At 41.3% G+C, this 17,915-nt stretch overlaps 1 protein-coding gene and 1 long non-coding RNA gene across 7 annotated transcripts in view; one reads left to right on the forward strand and one right to left on the reverse strand.

Moving 5' to 3' along the window:
* The first annotated feature begins 1,152 nt into the window (after positions 1–1,152).
* LOC102384790 overlaps positions 1,153–17,915 on the forward strand; it is a 49,172-nt gene continuing 32,409 nt past the window's right edge. The window contains exons 1-2 of the long non-coding RNA XR_003095341.1: positions 1,153–1,255; positions 2,954–3,400. This is a non-coding gene — a long non-coding RNA (uncharacterized LOC102384790). The remainder of the gene's footprint in view (positions 1,256–2,953; positions 3,401–17,915) is intronic.
* The window catches only part of SLC12A1 (solute carrier family 12 member 1), a 62,279-nt gene continuing 53,817 nt past the window's right edge, over positions 9,454–17,915 (reverse strand). For all 6 annotated transcript variants that reach the window (XM_006029039.2, XM_025210485.1, XM_025210487.1 and 3 more), the window contains 5 exons: positions 17,270–17,381; positions 15,674–15,760; positions 12,981–13,116; positions 12,479–12,546; positions 9,454–10,810 (listed from right to left, as the gene is read on the reverse strand). In XM_006029039.2, coding sequence (XP_006029101.1) covers positions 10,675–10,810; positions 12,479–12,546; positions 12,981–13,116; positions 15,674–15,760; positions 17,270–17,381 — 539 coding nt within the window. In that variant the 3' untranslated portion in view covers positions 9,454–10,674. The remainder of the gene's footprint in view (positions 10,811–12,478; positions 12,547–12,980; positions 13,117–15,673; positions 15,761–17,269; positions 17,382–17,915) is intronic.

The raw sequence follows: 17,915 nt of genomic DNA on the forward strand, positions 1-17,915 counted from the left end.
GGGACCGGGCTGCGCGGGGGGAGCGGCCCGGCCCGCCGCGCTCCGGGGTCAAAGCCGCCCGCGCCCGCAGGACGATGCGCCTCAGTCGTGATCCGGCTCCTGTCGCCAGGCTGCGCGCGGGGCGCTCCGGGAAACAGCAGCACTGAGCTCTCACCCCCGAGCGCCAGGCCCACGCCAACATAACGTGCCTCTCTCTGCCCGCTTTCACCCGGAGCGTTTTGGGGGGACGTGCGAAACGGTCACAGGAAGCGAGAGGACGCAGCTACAAATCGAGTCCTCTTAAGTTTGGTCACCCAGGCCTCTTTTTAGGCAGTAGATGGAAAGGTCTTTTGGGAAAAATCCCCAGCAGCGTGCTTTGGTGGTTCAGGGAGGTATTTGGCAGCCGCGTTGGTCTGAGACAAAAATGCAAAACTAGAACTCGTGGTTTGGATTTGATACCTTTGATTACACCAACTAAGACATCGCAAAAAGTATATATATATTTCTGCAAGCTTTCGGGTGCGCACACCCTTCCTCGGGCTTGGGAAATTAAAGACAATTCCATCTTCAGCTTCCTCTGTACAAAAAATGAAGCTTATTTCCTACCTGTGAGGACTTCTTACCATCTTTAATTTTCCCTGAGCCCAAGGGAGGATGTGTGAGCCCGAAAGCTTGCAGAAAAAGATTTTTATTTTATTTAATCTTATTTTTTTTTTACAATGTCTTAGTTGGTCAAATAAAAGGTCTTGTCTCTGAACCAAGAGTTATAGAGTTTTGCATGTCTTTGGTGGTCCTGTCACCTTTTAAATTAAAGCAGATGGGAGTTGATTACAACAACCAAAAAAACAAGCGATGGTACATTTACAGAAGATTAACAGTTTGGGACGCTCCGTAGATAAACAAAAGCAACTGGTTTTACAGACTGGATTGTATGTTCAGGGTCTAACTGCAATTACTGTGTGACAGGCTCATGACTACTGCACCAGCCAATGTGTGTGCCCCATCTTCTGGGCTATGTCACACCTGGGTCTGTTCGCCTGCCACGACTCATTATGCTGGGTTTTACCTCCAGAGGTGATGTTCAGTGGTTTCTGTAGGACCCAGGGCAACTCTGCTGGCACATCTGTGGGGCTCCTCCCCTACACCCACCCCCTTTCTGCTTGCGTGTTTAGGATCATCCTGGATGACACTCAGATCTGGTGATGGGGCTTTCTCTTCCTCCGCTGAGGCCTGGTGATGATGACCGCTGCAGGGGGTCTGGCTGTGGCCCTGTAAGGTTGCAAAAATCACAATTTAACAATAATTCAACGAAAATAGCTCAGCGCTCGGATGGTGTGGTGGGCAGGGCACTGATGCCCCCCCTGCAAAGCACTTTTCTTTGGTGTGTGGGTGTCTCGGTGCCCAGCACACCCTTTTCCCCCACATTCTTAAGTCAGTGATGCCCCTTTCTGGGCATGCTTTCTGGTTCTAGTTCTACCTGACCAGGTACTGTAATGCCGCAAGGCACGTCCCTCCACACCTGCATGCCACTCATGGTTCTGCCGCTCTCCTGCTGGGGCCCTCTGATTCCACAAATGCTCCACCAGAATTTGTGGTGCCGGGGGTGGGGGGTGTCTCATGCCAGGTTTTATCCCAGCCTCAGCTGACCTGCATATTCCTGTGGGGGTTGTCATGGGTGCCAGAAAACTGTATCAGGTCTGGGCTGCTTGGCCCACCAGCTGCAGCAATCAAACTGGCACCTGTTTGAATCCCTGGTGCTGCCTGAGCAGTCTGGGCTTCCAGACTTGTTCTGGGGACTTTAGCCCCAGGGAGAGTTACCGGTTCCCTGCTGGCTATGTGGCATGCATCCCGGTCCTTTCGGCCATGGGGAGAGGGATATGCTGAGTCCCTTCTGGCCTTGAGGAGAGTGTCCAGCTCCATTGCCAGTGCTCCCACCTTTCTCTCCCCCTGGCTTCGCTTCTGGGCTTCTTTCCAGACCAACCAGTAAAGCTCCTTCCAGTTGCGTGGTGCTGACTGGCTTGTCTGCAGGCTGGCCGTGTAGATGCTGGCATTGCAGTGAGTAGGGCTGGAGCCTGTCAAACTATGACTAAGCATAGGAAGGAGCTCGTTAAGTGCTGCTATCCCTCCATGTTAAAGTTCTTGTTATCACCAGCAACTAGAATAAAAAAGATATAAAGAGAGGTTTTAAAACTGATAGATGAGCACAAGAAAACTCAAATAGAACATGAAAATGTATGAAGGTTTTTATAAATGCTTGTGTTTTCTCAACTTCTAAAACGTAAATTATAAAATAAAGGGAATTAAAGAAAAACAATCCTTGTTTAATTAGGAATCTGATAGGTCAAAGTGCATTTCAATTTGTTCTTGTACCATGTAGGAGGAGAGCAAATAATTTTCATAAGTTTTCTCGGAATGGGCATGTGTTGCATAGGAACGTAGTAGCCACCCTTAATATCGTTATAAGTTGTCTGTAAATAGCTAATGTTACTTTGGCATATTAACTGCAGTAAGTTTAAGGTTAATGAGGCACAATTCAAACATAGATATTTAAATGGCTACTATTGTAACTAGAATTTTATGTTTAAGAAAATGGACACAAAGTTTGTTGTTTTAAAGACTGGAAGATGTCCCCTCAAGTTTTTGTTTTGGAGAAAAACTTAGTTAATTTTTGATACATCTGCCTGACCTAAGTATTTTGAATATTGCTGAGTTATGTATTGTGATGAGTATTCTTTTTTTTTTTTAATTGTAAAAGGAGGGAGAAAATTTATTGGAGAATGGATGGGGGGAATAATTGGCTAGATCAGGTCTTTAGCAGTGTGACTCAATGTGACATTTCTGGTCACTGATTCAAGTCTATCTTGAGGGTAATTTGGAGGTCTGTGTACATAGTGTTGGTGGTCTCATACCACTTTCTAGAAACATGTCATTGAGGAAGGAAGGTAATCATTATTAAATGTCATCTTTTTCACAGACTTTTAAAGGGATCATACTCCAGATCAGAGTGAAGGCATGTCGCTGGGGAAAGTTTCCACTGCTGCCTGTATGTGCTGTAAGGCAGGTATCCAGGTTGTAGCCATATTGGTCTAGAGGCAAATGGAATTCCTTTTTATTCTAGACCATTATGACTACAACCTGGATACCTGACACATGGAAGATACCAAATTTTAGCCTCTTTTTTAAAATGAACATTTCATCATTTTTCAATAAGGAAGCAAAATTTACCATCTGAAACCTGAGACCCTGCTCCTGCCCTTGTTCAAGCTAATTTGCACTCTAACAGAGCGCAGAGGTAGCTCTCCACAAAAGACATGCCTGCCCAGAAGAACATTCCATCTTTCCAGTCTTCTGTGAAATATGAAACATCGTAACCAGAAGGAAATATGATTCTACATCCTGCTTGCTACCAGACAACTTTGAGGTAAAAAGATTTTTCCAACTTTTCTCTGAGCCTAATCTACACAAAATGAACTGTTCCAAACAGGAGACTTTACCAGACCAGCAGCTGTCCTGTGAAATATTTATTTTCATTTCTACATAGGAGAACTTTTACAATCTTTGCAATCTCCTATGCCTGATGAAGGGTGCCTATGCCTAAAGCTTGCAAATAAGGAATTTTTTTTGCAAATATCTAGTTGGTCTAATAAAAGATATCACCTCTGCCATGAGTTCTGACTGCTTTTAAGGCAGTGATTCTCGGCCAGGATACCCTGCCTTGGGGTGTGAGGAGATATGTGGGGTGTGAAGAGATAAGCAGATGAGTGCAGGCTCAGGCTTGTCCCTGCTTGGCCAGTCCTCTACCCCCACTGCCTGGACTTTCTGAATGGAGGTAAACACTAATACATAAATTAGTTTTTGAAACTGGGTGCCACTCAGTTCGTAAAAGTTATTTAGAAGTGTTTCAAGTCCAAAAAGGTTGAGAATCGCTGCTCTAAGGATAAACTCATTTGGCACATGTTCTGGTATTTGAGATAAGAGTTAAGTGTGGCTATCAGTTGAGAGTTTATTTCTGGTTTCTGCAAATAAGCAGGAGATAACCTAAGTGATAGGAGGATAATTTATGTTGAAATTGGGGGTTGAGGCAGCTCTGGGGTAAGTAAAAAGAAACAGTGATATGGAATTGATGTTGGGGATGATAATTGAAATTCTGCATTAGTGTTCTGCTATTGGAGGAAGGATTTGTTGTGGAACACAATTGCTGTTTGAGAGAGTTGATTTTCATAGTTTCACATAAAAAAAGTCTGTCTCAGAGCATTTAAGATTACTTTAATCATTTAAATTGTCACAATATGGGATTGTGAGAGAACTTCCATAATTGTCCGTTCCTTCTCAGAACAGATGAAATTCCTGTTTTCTGCTACTCTGTCCTCTAGTGATATGAAACCCGACACCTTTATGTCCTTTATTTTTCTCTTGAAGAGAGAAGGCGTCGGGTTTTATCTTGAAGAGAAAAATAGAGGACATAAAGGCGTCGGGTTTCATATCGATAGAGGACAACTGGACTTTCCTCTATGATAGCCACCCTAGAACAGGGACAAGTGCTTTCACATCTGGCCTAGCAAGATACAAGCTTATGACTAACCATTACCATCCAAAATATGGCTTAGCCATATATATGAAGAATTAGGGGTGTGTGAAGCGGGCCCTATTCGATTCAGATTTGGCCTGAATCAGGAACAGTGATTCAATTTGTTGATTCAGATCACTGTCCCTGATTCGATTTGGCTGAATCCGAATCTAAAGATTCGAAGCTGATTTGGAGAATCAGTGATTCGGACATAGACACAGCTTTAAAAGTTTTTTCTACATACCTCCAGGTACCAGTGTGGCTTGTGAATGCTGGGGTGCATGGAGTGTCCCATAGGAGTGCAGGGGGGCCCGCACGGCGATCGGCCGCAGGGAGACCCTGAGTGCCCCCCCAGACCCAGGAGGCACCAGTCGCCGAGCCAGGTGGGCACAGGGGGCCTCCCAGTGTGCTCCCCAGTGGACCCAGAAGTAGACTGGAACTGCTTTTGATCCACTTTGGGTTTGCTGCTGAGTGTGCTGAGGAGTCCCCCACACTCCTGTGGGACACTCCATCCGCTCCAGCATCGCAGCACTCACAAGTGCCTGCAACCTAGAGGTATGTAGAAAAAACATTTAAAGTTGTGTTTATGTCCGAATCTCTCTGAATTGATTTGGAGGGTTCCGATTCGACCTGGAGAGATTAAAGGGTCCTCTGACTTGATTCGGATTCAGAGATTTGGCCACCAAATTGGGCTGAATCTGTGCCAAATCAAATTAGGGACCGAAGCTTCACGCAGCCCTAGTGAAGAACACCATCATGGATTTTAAATCTATGTCTTACTTCCAACTAAAGAAAAAGCAACTTACATCACTGCCATCAAAATAAGGGAGTTGCACATTACCAATGTATACTACAAAGCTCTTAATTCAGAATGGTCAAAGCCAGCACTCCCAAGTGCACCAATACCAGCCCTGTACATTGGTGACTTTAACAGCCACCACACTAAGTGGGGTTATGAAGCAAATAAAGCCAGCAGCAAAGACCTTACAGACTGGATGTCCCCGGAAGATCTGTAATTGGTCTTTGATCTCAAATGGTGAGCAACCTTCCATTCAGCTCGCTGGCAACATGACTATAACTCAGATTTTACCATCGTGTACAATGATCTAAGTGGGAGCATGCTCAATGCATCCTGCAGTGTACTTTCTAACTTTCCTAACAGCCAGCATAGGCCCATCATTACTTACTTCAGCATTTTGGATCCCTATGGCTTTGTCTAAACAGATCGCATGGTGGAACCTAGCCAAAGCTGACTGGGTCTTCTACAGGGAACCTGTTGAAAAAGTGATGACCTGAATCCCTGCAACACGAGAATGTTACTACTGGTTCAATGGTGTCTTGATTGCTGCTGGCAAGAAGAGTATCCCCTGGGGGCTGTCAGGAGGAATATACTCACTGCTGGGTTAGAGAGACCTAGGACCTGCTCCAGCAGTGCAGTCAGGCAACCCACAGATTGTGAAGGCCCTGCTAGAGTCACTAGATTCAGCCAGATGCTAAAGGTAAATTGGGTGTGTTGAAGGTCTGGACTTCACACACTCTAGTTGACATGCCTGGGCCATACTAGGATGCCTTGGAGCTGCTAATCCAGCAGCATATCAGACCCCAAAACTCCATCCCAGCTCCATAGCTTCTAAATTGGTAGACACTACAAAAGGACCTCTCAACTAAAACACCAAATGAGATCTGTTGTCAATTACACTGGATAATCACATCAGTCCCTATACAAGCCCCCACTGCCATTAGTATAGATGAAGGGAAGGGTGGGTTAACCGCAACAAAGAAATGGAAGGCAGCTGGTGGAGATGGTATGCTCCCATCATCTAGGCCCCAAGGGACTCCAGTGGTTGGCAAAACTACACCAAAACCATGGAATCTGTATGCATGCCAAAAACATGGCAGGAGGTGGTGGTTATTGCAGTACTCAAACTGGGTAAACCAGTTGATCTGGGAAGTTATAGGCCAATATCACTCCTTTGCACAACTTATAAACTCTTGGAACATATCACTCTCAGGAGAATCAGCCATTTTATCGAGCCAGTGATCCCGGATGAACAAGCAGGATTCTGGCCGAAGTGAAGTTGCTATGGCCAAGTTTTTGCTCTTGCAATGCATATCAAGGTTGGTTGAAAAACCTCAGAAAAAATCCAAGACCGGTGCAGCCTTTGTAGATATCAGCCTACAACATGTTCTGGATTAAATGTCTGATGTTGAAGCTTGCAAAGATTATATGCTGCCACCAAACACTACTCATACAGACATCTAGCAAATTGCCTGTCAAGAATGAAGTGGGGTCAGCAGGGACAGAGCCCAGGCTCCAGCCCTGCGCCCCCACTCCCCCCATCCTCGTCTAGCCTGGCCCCCCCACTTCAGGCCTGACCCAGAGCCCAGGCTCCAGCCTCGCCCCCACCCTAGCCCTGCTCTCCAGAGGACCAGCGGCATGGGTTGCTGGCTGAGGGGGGCAGAGGCAGGGCAAGTTTCCCCTCTGCCTCCCTGCTTCTTGGAGGTAGTGGTGGTGGTGTGGTGGGAGGGGACAGGGTTGGACCCATTGTGCCGGGCAGGGGAACGGGGTTAGGCCTATGGCGGTGGGGGCGAATGGAGTTGGTCCTGCCACGGCGGGCGTGGAGAATGGGGTCAAGCCCACCGCAGTGGGGCGGGGGCCAGGGGCAGCGAGCCTGGACTCGAACAGGGGATCACGTGCTCCCCTATGCCCTCCCCCCCATGCATCACCTATGACATCCAGGATTATAATAGGATTTAAACAATCATTTTTCTTTGACTATGCTGATGGAATTCACATATTCATTGCAAATGCTTACAGCAGTCATGCTCCCCTCCCACCTGTCCTGTCCCCTGCTCTTCCCCCCCCCGCCCCACACCCCAAAAGCACTGGAATACATTGGAAGAAAGGTGATGCATGTGTTAATGGATCATTGTGTGAGGTTCTTTAGCATACTCTTATCTGGGCAAAGTTTTGGATGACTGAAGTTTTGAAGAACAATATTTTTTTGGCACTTGCTATCAAGTATAAGTGCTGTATTGTGCTTGAAGGTGTTAGTTGGTGCTAGAGCTTGCTTTGTATGGAGAAGTCAGATTTGTAACTACAGTTCAACCGCTAACAGTTATTACAATCCAGCAGTCATTTTATATTTGGTATGCATGAAAGTATCCTGTAAACAGTGCAGTGAGGCGGCAGCTGAATTGGCAAACTTTTTCACATGAAGTTGCAATTTATTTTAGCGCAATTTATTTTAGCACAATTTGCAGGCAGGATATTGCCCACATTATTTTTGCTTTGTGTACCAACTTCCCAACTGATATCAGGGAGCTGGGAGTGGTTTGTGTGGGCACTGGAATCTATTAAAGTTACTTATAAATTTGTGTAGTTTGGTCTGTAGGTTGTTTATGAGCAGTTAGTTTTAGATACTTAAAAGTTTATGCTGTTCTGGCTAATTGCACAAATCACATGGCATTGTTAATTTTTTCCAGCGTGGATAATGATGTAATTAATCAATATAGTGCAAAAAGTGAATTTTATAACCTAATGTGCAGTTAGTACTTAGTTTTTATATGAACACTAAAAAATTTAGCTAAAACTTACCTTTCACAAGTAACATGTGTTGCACTGTTTGAAGTGAGTGAATGTGAAAAGAATAGTGACCTTTTCAAAATATAAGTATAATTATGTTTTGACAAAATGCATTCTAGTCTCCTCTAGCCTCTAAAATCCTATTGTATGTAAAGGCACATATAACTCCTTGCACGGTACCTGATGAGTTGGGACATGTTTTGAATATTTCACTCTTGGTGATTTAGTTGTGTGTGTCATAATACTACCAATTTGAGAGAGGATCATGGTTTCTCTATTTGTCATTTAAAGCAGAAGGCAAAAATTTAAAGCAGAAGGCCTAAGAAACCTTTTTGGGAGTTTATTCTCACAGATTTAGAATTAAAATATTTGGCAACAATGAATTAATCCTCACTTCTCTGTGCAGGTCCTTTCAGACTAATCTGCAGTAAAGTTACTCTGCTCCACAAAGACAAGAAGGGTCTGCCTGCAGAGGATAGCGTACAGCTTTGGTGCTTAAATTGCTGTGAAAGATGGGAGCATCCTGCCTATTTTACTGATGTAGAATCTGAAGCTTGTTGCTTACCCAGAGCTTTATGCAGGCAATCTGTGGTACAGCAAGAAAACTCACATATTTAAACTACAAAGTGCTCCTTTACTTTAGTTCAGTACTGTACCTAGACTCCTGGCCCCAGGCAAGCTTTTAGTATAGGCTCCTCTTCGCCAGAGATAATGATAATAATCGGACAACAGAAAAAAAAAAAAAAATGTTGGGCCCCCTTTCTGTCCAGGCCCCAGGTAGCTGCCCGGTTCACCTACGCCTGTGTCCAGGTCTGCCTTAGTTATTACTGCCTGAGAAAGGGAAGTAGTTTGAAAATCAAAGGAAGTGAACACTGAGGCCATATCAATATTCTATTTACTACCTTTAATATATGGAAGAAAGGAAAACATAGAAACATTGGGTTCAGTTGTCATGTTCTGCAGCGTTGTTGATATGAAATTCGAGAAATGTGAATACTAAATGTGCTGCCTTTGGATAATGAGGGGTAAACCTTCAGATGGCATAAATTATTCAATGGACTTGCATCTTACATCAGCTAAGGATCTATTTCTTTGGCATGGGAGATTCTTGTCTCACTGGCTTTGCTGAGGCCAGATTTTCTCCATAAGAGTCACAGAACTGTAGTAGTTAAAGAAACCACACTTTTTAGTGATTTATAATTTAAATGGGAATTGTACATATTTCCTTTCTATTTTTAATGCTGAAGAGTGAGCTAAGGTAGCACTGTACTATTACAGGCATGCAATAGAAAAAAATGACAAGGCACAATTTAATGAACTCTTTTATTTCATTATTTCAAGTTAAAATATTTAACAGAAATAGTCTGTGTACATTAGGAAAATTAAGATATTCAAATTAGGACTAAAAGTCAAGTTTATTTTACATTTTCTTATCAGTTTACCAAATCAATGTAAAATTCAATCTTCTGAATCATGCAAGATTAGATGTTTGGGTAAAACAACACAAATGGAGCAAAACATAATAGATTTAGTACAGTATTTCATTAACTTCTCTTTGAAATCTCTTTCATAACCACATGTGATTACTGCAGTCATACATTTAATTTGACAGATTGAAAAGTTAGTTTCAAAATTCTTGTTCATCAGCTAGTCAGAAGCCAATGTGCATATAATGTATTTTCAACAGCTGCAAAGATATTTGGTAGAGTTTTAAGTCACATACGTTCAAAAACACAGTTGTGCTCAGACACAGGGCATGTATCATATAATCTGTTATTTGAGCAATTATATAATTAGAAAAATTAAACAAGATATAGTAAGTTATACTTATGCCGTATTAAATTATCAACTCCTTTTTTGCCAGTGCTGTTCTCCTTTACTTTGTCAGTACCATTCTCAAAGTTGTTTAGATAATTTATGATGCTCCTATTGGACTGTTAATTGTCTCTACAGTAGCAAACTCCCAAGGCATCTAAAATTAAATAGTGTACTTTTTCATATTTGGTTACAGGTGTGTGATATACAACTGGATTTTGAGAGAGGAGATTTATCATTAGAAGGACATTTTTTCATCAGTAGTTCCAATTCTGGGTCTAAACCTTTTCAAGCAGATATCAAACTTGCTGGCTCCTTGGGCTGGATTCTAGATTGACCTTGCAGGTGAGATCCAGACATGGGGGTAGAAGTGGGGTGAGTAACGGCTGTAGGGGTTAACAGCCATTGCTTGCCCCCTGCTGCCAACATGCATCCCCAATGGGGATCTGTGAAATTGCTTCTGTACTCAAGACTTGGATGCCCAAATATATTGCAGAAAGGGAGGGATAGAAAGTGGGAAAAGGCCAGCTCAAACTCAGACCCAGCAACTCAGCAGAGATTTCAGGGTAGGTCTGGACTGCAGCCGATCATCAAACTCAAAGGGGTTTCCAGAATAGATAGTTGGCAGGCAATGGCTTGAAAACAGCTTTTAGGTTAACCTTATCACTGACCTGTAGAAATACATGTGCTGAAATCAAACTCTTAGAATGTATGCATGTACATTTTATTAAGAGTAGAAAGTTAGTACATTTTTATGGTTTCCCCTAACTAGTAAGATTGGAGGGAGGTTTTTGGAGAGAATTTCTAACCAAGCCATATATAGGTGATCAGATACAACTCCTTTTCTTGCCACTGGTAGACTCCTGTTGGCATAAAGAGAGTAATGAAATTAATGTTGTCCATATAGGATAACCCTGATAATATGCATCTTGGTGTGTACTATCTTAAGTAGAAAACCATCGACTTAAAGCAGTCATGTAGCCTGATCGTTAACATTCAGAATGCTCATCTTATGAACTGTGGATCCAACGCTCTGTATCTTGCAAATACATAGGTGCTTAACTTTACTAATGTGAATAGTCCCACTGGAATCAGTGGGATTACTCATAACAGAAAGGCTAGGCAGGCACAGGAATGCTTGCAGGAGGCAGGCCATAGAATCACATATTAGCTTCATGTCTAGTTTGACTAAAAATCAAGAGAGAAGGTATAAAATGCACAAATCGTACATGCCATTGGCATTTTATCAATTATTCTAAATTATTTCATAATAGCTTATTACTGTGATATGTGGGTTCTACAGTGTAGGCTAGTTTTTCCAAATATTCTGTATATGAAATTTCCCTTTCAGGAAATTGAATCAATAACAGAGGTAGAAGTTTCTCTGCATGCTGTAAAACAGTAACCAAAGTTGGTTCACGTACTGTGCTATGGTTCTACTCTGAAAAATGATGCTAACAGTAACCTTCATGCGGTTCTGTGCGTGTTAATTTTGTTGATTCCGTTTGTTTAGTTCGTAAGTAAGAGGTTTGTCTAATTGTCATTCTTGAACCAGTGTGGGAACAGAAAGTACAACTTGCTTGCTCTTAGATGTTTGCTTGAGTGTTCTTTAGACCAAATTCTACTCTAAGCATGAGCAGTTTCTTTGTCCTTGATCGATTTTGCAGGCTGAAGTTGGCTGGTCCAGTATTCTGGACCTAAGCTAACAAGTCTATTCATGTCATATAAACTACAAAAGGATCCTTTCTTTCTCTAATACATATCTCAGGTGACTTGACACTGTTAATAATAATGAAAGTAAATAAAAAATGTTTGCCATCAGAGTAAGTAACCACATCTCTGAATAGACAAAGAGGAAATATGTTGTGCTTTATCCAGGGCTAAAATTGGAGCCGTTTTGTTAAATTTGAATCATTCTTAGCTTGTTCACACATAACAATTAGAACATAACAGCTGCTGCCCTTCTGGTTTTGAATGGGATCCAAATATATATGTGTTCGTACCCATTGAGAACTCTTAAGTAAGGCTCTGACTCTTAAGTAAGGCTCCAGCTCTACCCTGAGAACCATTCAAGGTTTCTGCACTGCTTGAGTCCCTCTCCAGCAGTGAGGGCCAACCTTTTTGGCAGGTGTGCCATGAGTTAGTCTCAGACCCACCACAAGTGCTACCCTGATCCCTTTCCCCTATCTGATCTCCTTTTCCTGCTTCTTGTCCTGTGCTCCCTGCCTAGTTTAACACTGCTCTCAGCTCCCTGTCCTATCTGTCACTGTGCTGCCTGTCCCCTCCCCAATCTGCCACATGCTATATACAGTGACTGCCTGTGCCAGTTGTGGCACCCATGCTACAGTTGGCCACCTCTGCTCTAGAGTCTTCAAAACAGATTTAAAAGGGAGTTAAGTAGTAAATTGGCTACCTCTGGACAGAGGTCTGGTCCACTACAAATAAACTAACCCCAGCCTTTCTGTTGCTTTTATCTAGAAATCCCTGCTCTCTTCCTAGTTCATTATCTGCACCAAAATTATGTAACTTACAGGACAATGAGATTAGCACCCCTTGAATGTTCTTGTAGCAGTTCATTTAGACGGACCTGGCGGTAACTCTGTGGGGAAAAAAAATCAGATTCCATTAGAAAGTATGGTTTCCTGGTTGTGGCTTTCTCTCTGTACCATGTTGTGCTGGAGCTTGAGTTTAGTAAACTTTGGGGTGCTGTAACTAAGTATCTAAAACATCATGGTTCTCTTTGAATGTTGTGGCCCAACCTCTAGCCTGCCCTCATCTGTACAACCCTCTTGTTCTTTTGCTCCATGAAGCAGTGCTTCTTCAAACATCTCCTAGAAATGTCGTTTCCTGTCCAGTAAAAAGTCCAACAACATATTGAAGACTCCAGGTGAGAACTCACCACAGCTTTCCACTGCAGTGGAATAGCAATACAAGACAAAGCCAATGCCTAAAACTCAATGATGACACATGTTTCATGTTCTTAGGCTGGTTTTTCAAATACGTTCTCTAGCTTCATCAATATGAAGAATTTACCTTCTCCTTGAATGCTTCCAGCTCTGCATCTGTAATTTTCCATGGAGCCTCTCTCTTTAATTTCTCAGCGGTTGTTAAATCTTTGCAGCTTTCATGGAGGCGATATGGTTCAATCATCTCTTCAAAGAATTTCCAGCTGAAACAGGAATTACAAAGGAGGCCTCACAGCAGGATACTAACTCATTATTTTACAGATACTCTGTGACAGGCCCTGCAGACTGCAAAACTGTAGCTGAATGATGTGCAAAAGCTTTTTAATGTTATGAACTAAATTGTGCTCACACTCACATCTATGCAAGACCACTGCAGTGAGGTTACATAGATGTATTTATGGGCTGCATTGGAACCACAATCCGTACTGAGAATGTACAACAAGCCTTTCCTGGTTTCAGTGTAGTCTAAGATCCAGAAATGGATTGCAGTATAATTGCAAACTTCAAAATTTTAGTTAATAAATAAATAAAAAAAAAGAATACAGGACACCCTGTCAATGCTGTTTTTTATTCAGAGATTTGTAGAACTAATTAGACTGGTCACGTGACTGATCTGAACATAGCCTTAATGAAGATAGCACCTAGATAGTGTAAATTTAACACGATGTGTTTAACAGGAAGTTTTATAGGGAAGGCTCTGGAGTTGGGACTTAAGATCTAGGTTTAATACCCAACTGTCCCATAAATTTATTTTGTGACTCTGGAGATATTCCCTAATTGCTGTGTTTTATACACATGATAATACCCCTTTTACCTCTTAATAAAATGAATGGGATTAATACACAGGTTAGGGGAAGGTGTACGTCACTGTTGCAAGTGTTACAATCGATGCTGATCTTTCTAGTGCATTTGCTCTGCCTATAAACACCAAATGCAGTTCTGTTGATTTACATTGCAAATGTATGGTGCTTCTGGAACGTCATTACTCAGTTACTACTGGGAAGCAATCTTCTAAACAGTTCTTAGTCTTGTTTCTGTTTAAATGGTTTTGCTGTTTTTTCAGAAATGTTGGTACCAGCTATGTTGGTTGGTACATCCTGCTTTTGTTCTTAAAAGTATAATATATTCTATAGTGCATCTCACCCAAATATATGAAAAGCAATGACTATTAATGATTTAAGCTAAATATTGTTGTTATCATTTTACACACGGGGATACTGAGGCACAATGCAGCTAAGTGATTTGCCCATGGTTGCACCAGAAGATCAATAAAGATAGGTGAGTAGAACAGAAAATAAAAAGTATTATATCTGCAGAGCCCAGGAAAAAGGCTGGAGAGCAAAACGAGGGAAGGTAAGGTATGTAGTTTCATGAAGCATCTTGATGATCTAAGAGATTTTTTGTACCAGGAACTGAAATGCCCATTGCAGATAGGGGTAGATCAATCTTTCTCTAAACATAGATGAGGAGAGTAGATTAAGTAGGTAGGGCTACATTTTGGAAATTAAGTCTTAAAATTACTTGGGAAGACAGCTTTGTGGATTCCATTCAGTTTTGGGTAAATTCAACAGAAATCCAGTTCTTGTTTTTGATTCCTGCCCCCCCCACCTTCCTCTCCTCCCCAAGAAAAGAGAATGAACATTTATCTTACAGAACTGGGATTAGCTGTCAGCTGAAACAGCAAAATATAATACTAGAAAAATGTGAAGAGGTTGTGAAGGCCAGAAGTCTTCTAGTTTGCCATGGACAGCAAAAACATTTAATATTGGTATGGCTCTTGGAATATCTGTGGCCAAAGTGGTTGGAGGTGGAAATTCTTGACTATTACCAATTCTGTTTTTTATCTCATTTCTCTTCAGAGTAAATGCACATAACATATGATGGATATAGATTTTAGCCATGTTGGTCTACAGGCAAAAGTATTCAGAACTCTTGGTAGAGGCAATATCTTTTATTAGATCAACTAAATAGTTGCAAAAATGTCTTTATTTGCAAGCTTTTGGGCTCACGTGCCCTTCCTCAGGCAAAGGAGAATGCATAGACTATAACATTTCTGTCAGGTAGAAATGAAACTTCATGTTGCACAGAAGAATAGAAAGATGTTATAGGTTCCCCTTGGAGAAATGTTACAATCTGTGCATTCTCCTTTGCCTGAGGAAGGGCATGTGAGTCCAAAAGTTTGCAAATAAAGATTGTTTTTGCAACTATTTAGTTGGTCTAATAAAACATATCACCTCATAACATATGAGAACATATGCATTCATGCCTTTATTATGTTTAAGTGATGGCAGAGTGCTCTAGGGAAAGGAGGAGTATATGTGTTTAGTTAAAAGATGGAATGCTACTGAATGCCTGGGCAGGGTAAAATCTAAAGGTCTCTGAAAGTAAGAGGAAGATGGGTCTACAAAAGAACTTCAGTCTGGTGAAGTCAAGGCTGTGGAAACCAAAGTGGATATAAAAAGTAATTATAAAATAATGCCTGTTAAATTCAGTGGGTCATAACTGAGAGTCTCTAATTAGCCTTCATATTAAAATTAAGTCTTATTATTGTAATATAAAGTGGATGACTGCTTTACAATATTGGCCTTTGTACTGTGATTTTTAAAGGCTTTTCCTTTAGTGCTTTTGATTTTTTGGAAAATCATTGTAATTAAGGTCATGGCATTTTCTTCCTTTGATATTTTTTATGATCAGTATAAAAGAAGCAAGTCCTAGACAAAGAACTGCAGATAAATAATGGATTTTGGAAATGTTTCTTACCTCTCTTTGTTAGGTTTCATATTGATGTCACAAATTATATTAATGTCAGCAAATTTTATTCTGAATTTGCTTAGAAGTGAAGCCATCCTGAAAACAAAAGGGAGAACACTTCATCACTGCATTTTTAAGTATTTGAATCAAAGACCATTCATAAATTGGTTAAGACATCAAAAGCAATTGTCTCATATTTAATTTTACAAGGTAGTTTAAAAGCTTTACTTAGTGTTTCTGTTTTCAGTTACAGAATTTGATGGACATGATATGTACTAACTTTCTTATTTAGCTGAAGATCAATAGGAATGGCAAAAAGGTACAGGGAACAAAAGAATGAGAGAGCAAAATCTGCTTATATTTTAAGAAAATATTGATATTCCAATACTTTTTATTTTATTTTTTTTTAATTGTGAAGGACTTGCTAAGTACAAAGAGCGATAGAACTGAATGGTCTCCTCTGGGCCATGCCGAAGATTTCTGTCAGAGTTGTCAACAGGAGTTCTGTGCACTAAAAACAATGTTGGTAGTACAGACTTGATGTTGGCACATAAGGCAGATATATAATACTTGGGATTATGTCAATCTATGTGTTTATATTTACTGACCCATTACTACACTATCTGAACACCTTCAAAAGTTTCCAAACAGAAATATAGTAAGTGTACCTATCTTTCTTTCTTCCCAACATGTAGCCGAAATAGCTTGATTAGCTTAGATTTGTATGACAAGTTTATTGCTGATTAGTTAAGTCAAGGAGTGGATATAAAACAACACACTCCTCTTATTTTCTTGTTTCTTTTCCTCTTTCTCTAAGTGCTGTTTGAAATTTGAGTGAATAGTTTTGCTGCTCTCTGTTAAACAGTTGCTGAATTCCATTGAAAATTGAATGTATTATATTGTATGCAAATTGTATGTCTTTGCATGGCAGATTAAGTGATTGTGTCTATCATCTAAAAACGGCTTTATAAGGAAAGGTATCGAAATGATGGTGAAAATGAGCTGACACCTTTTGCACATGGATTGAAGGCAAACTATGGCTTGGTGATCTTGATGGTTTAGAAAGCTGATTAAAATGACTTAGTCTTAAACTCTTAAAAGTTTATATGCATGAATTACCCCATTTTTATGGGCTAGCTACAGCATGTGTGTCTGGGGAACTTCAACTGAAGTTTTTTTTTATAACTAAGCAGAAGTGTATAAACCCTCTAAAATACAATCATTTTTCTCCTTACTGATTGAAAAATATCATTCTCTAAGAAGGGTACATGGGCTGTTGGAGCATACCCCATGTATGTAATCCTTTTCTATTTTAATAGTTATTTGGATTGATTAGTGATGATCCTTAGGACTTTGCCAAGTTCTGGATAATGTTGCCTAAAATATATAATTTTATTATTCAGGGATGATCCTGGCTTGAGCCATGGGCTGAACTAGATGACCTCAAAGGGTCACTTCCAGCCTCACTTTCCTATGATCCCGTTGCTTTCCAAAGTAAACAAGTTGGTCGCGTTCAGAGATGTTTAGCTTACTGCTCATGAGAGATTCTATTCATAAGCAGTCAAAGCGTCTCAAGCTGTCAGGGAAAAAATCAGTTATGTTTACCCTAGTTTTTCATCTTCAATCCGGTTGACCTTTCCTCCAGTGAAGATCCTTAATTTACAATCCTTCCACTTTTTCTGGGTAGTAAGAATATAGGGAATTAGGATGGTTAAACCTGGAAAACATTAATTCACACAAAGATCAAATAAAGACAGTACATGGTAAAAACAAAGTCCTCTCCTTTATTTGATACCAACAAATATATTTTCGCTCTACATGTTGAAGCCATGTTAAAAAAAAAGTATGCAATCATTTGCATAAGTTCCCAAGTATTCTTAATTAATAAAGGGCTTAGTCCGTCTGTCTGTCTGTCCGTAATGCTCTTGGAGCACTCTGATTGGTTAATGAAACAACCAATCAGAGTGCGGAGCACTGCCGTGATGGAGGGGACGGAGTGGGGTGGGGGCAAGGCTAGCAGTGTTGGAGGCAACGGTGGCACGGTGCTGGTGGAGGGGGACGGAGGGGACGGCAGGGCAAGCTTCCCCTACCCCTGCTCCTGGGAGGTGGTGGTGGTGCTCCGTCCCTGCCTGCCCCCCCCCAGCATTCTTGATGGGCAGTTGGCTAGTGTAGTTATTCTTGTCAACATAGAAGTCTTTCTCCCTACAGGCAGACAAGGTTCCTTGGGTGAATCTGATATCTTTTATTAGAC

Source organism: Alligator sinensis, unplaced genomic scaffold (assembly GCF_000455745.1).
Source record: "Alligator sinensis unplaced genomic scaffold, ASM45574v1 scaffold814_1, whole genome shotgun sequence".
NCBI classification, from domain to species: Eukaryota; Metazoa; Chordata; order Crocodylia; family Alligatoridae; genus Alligator; species Alligator sinensis.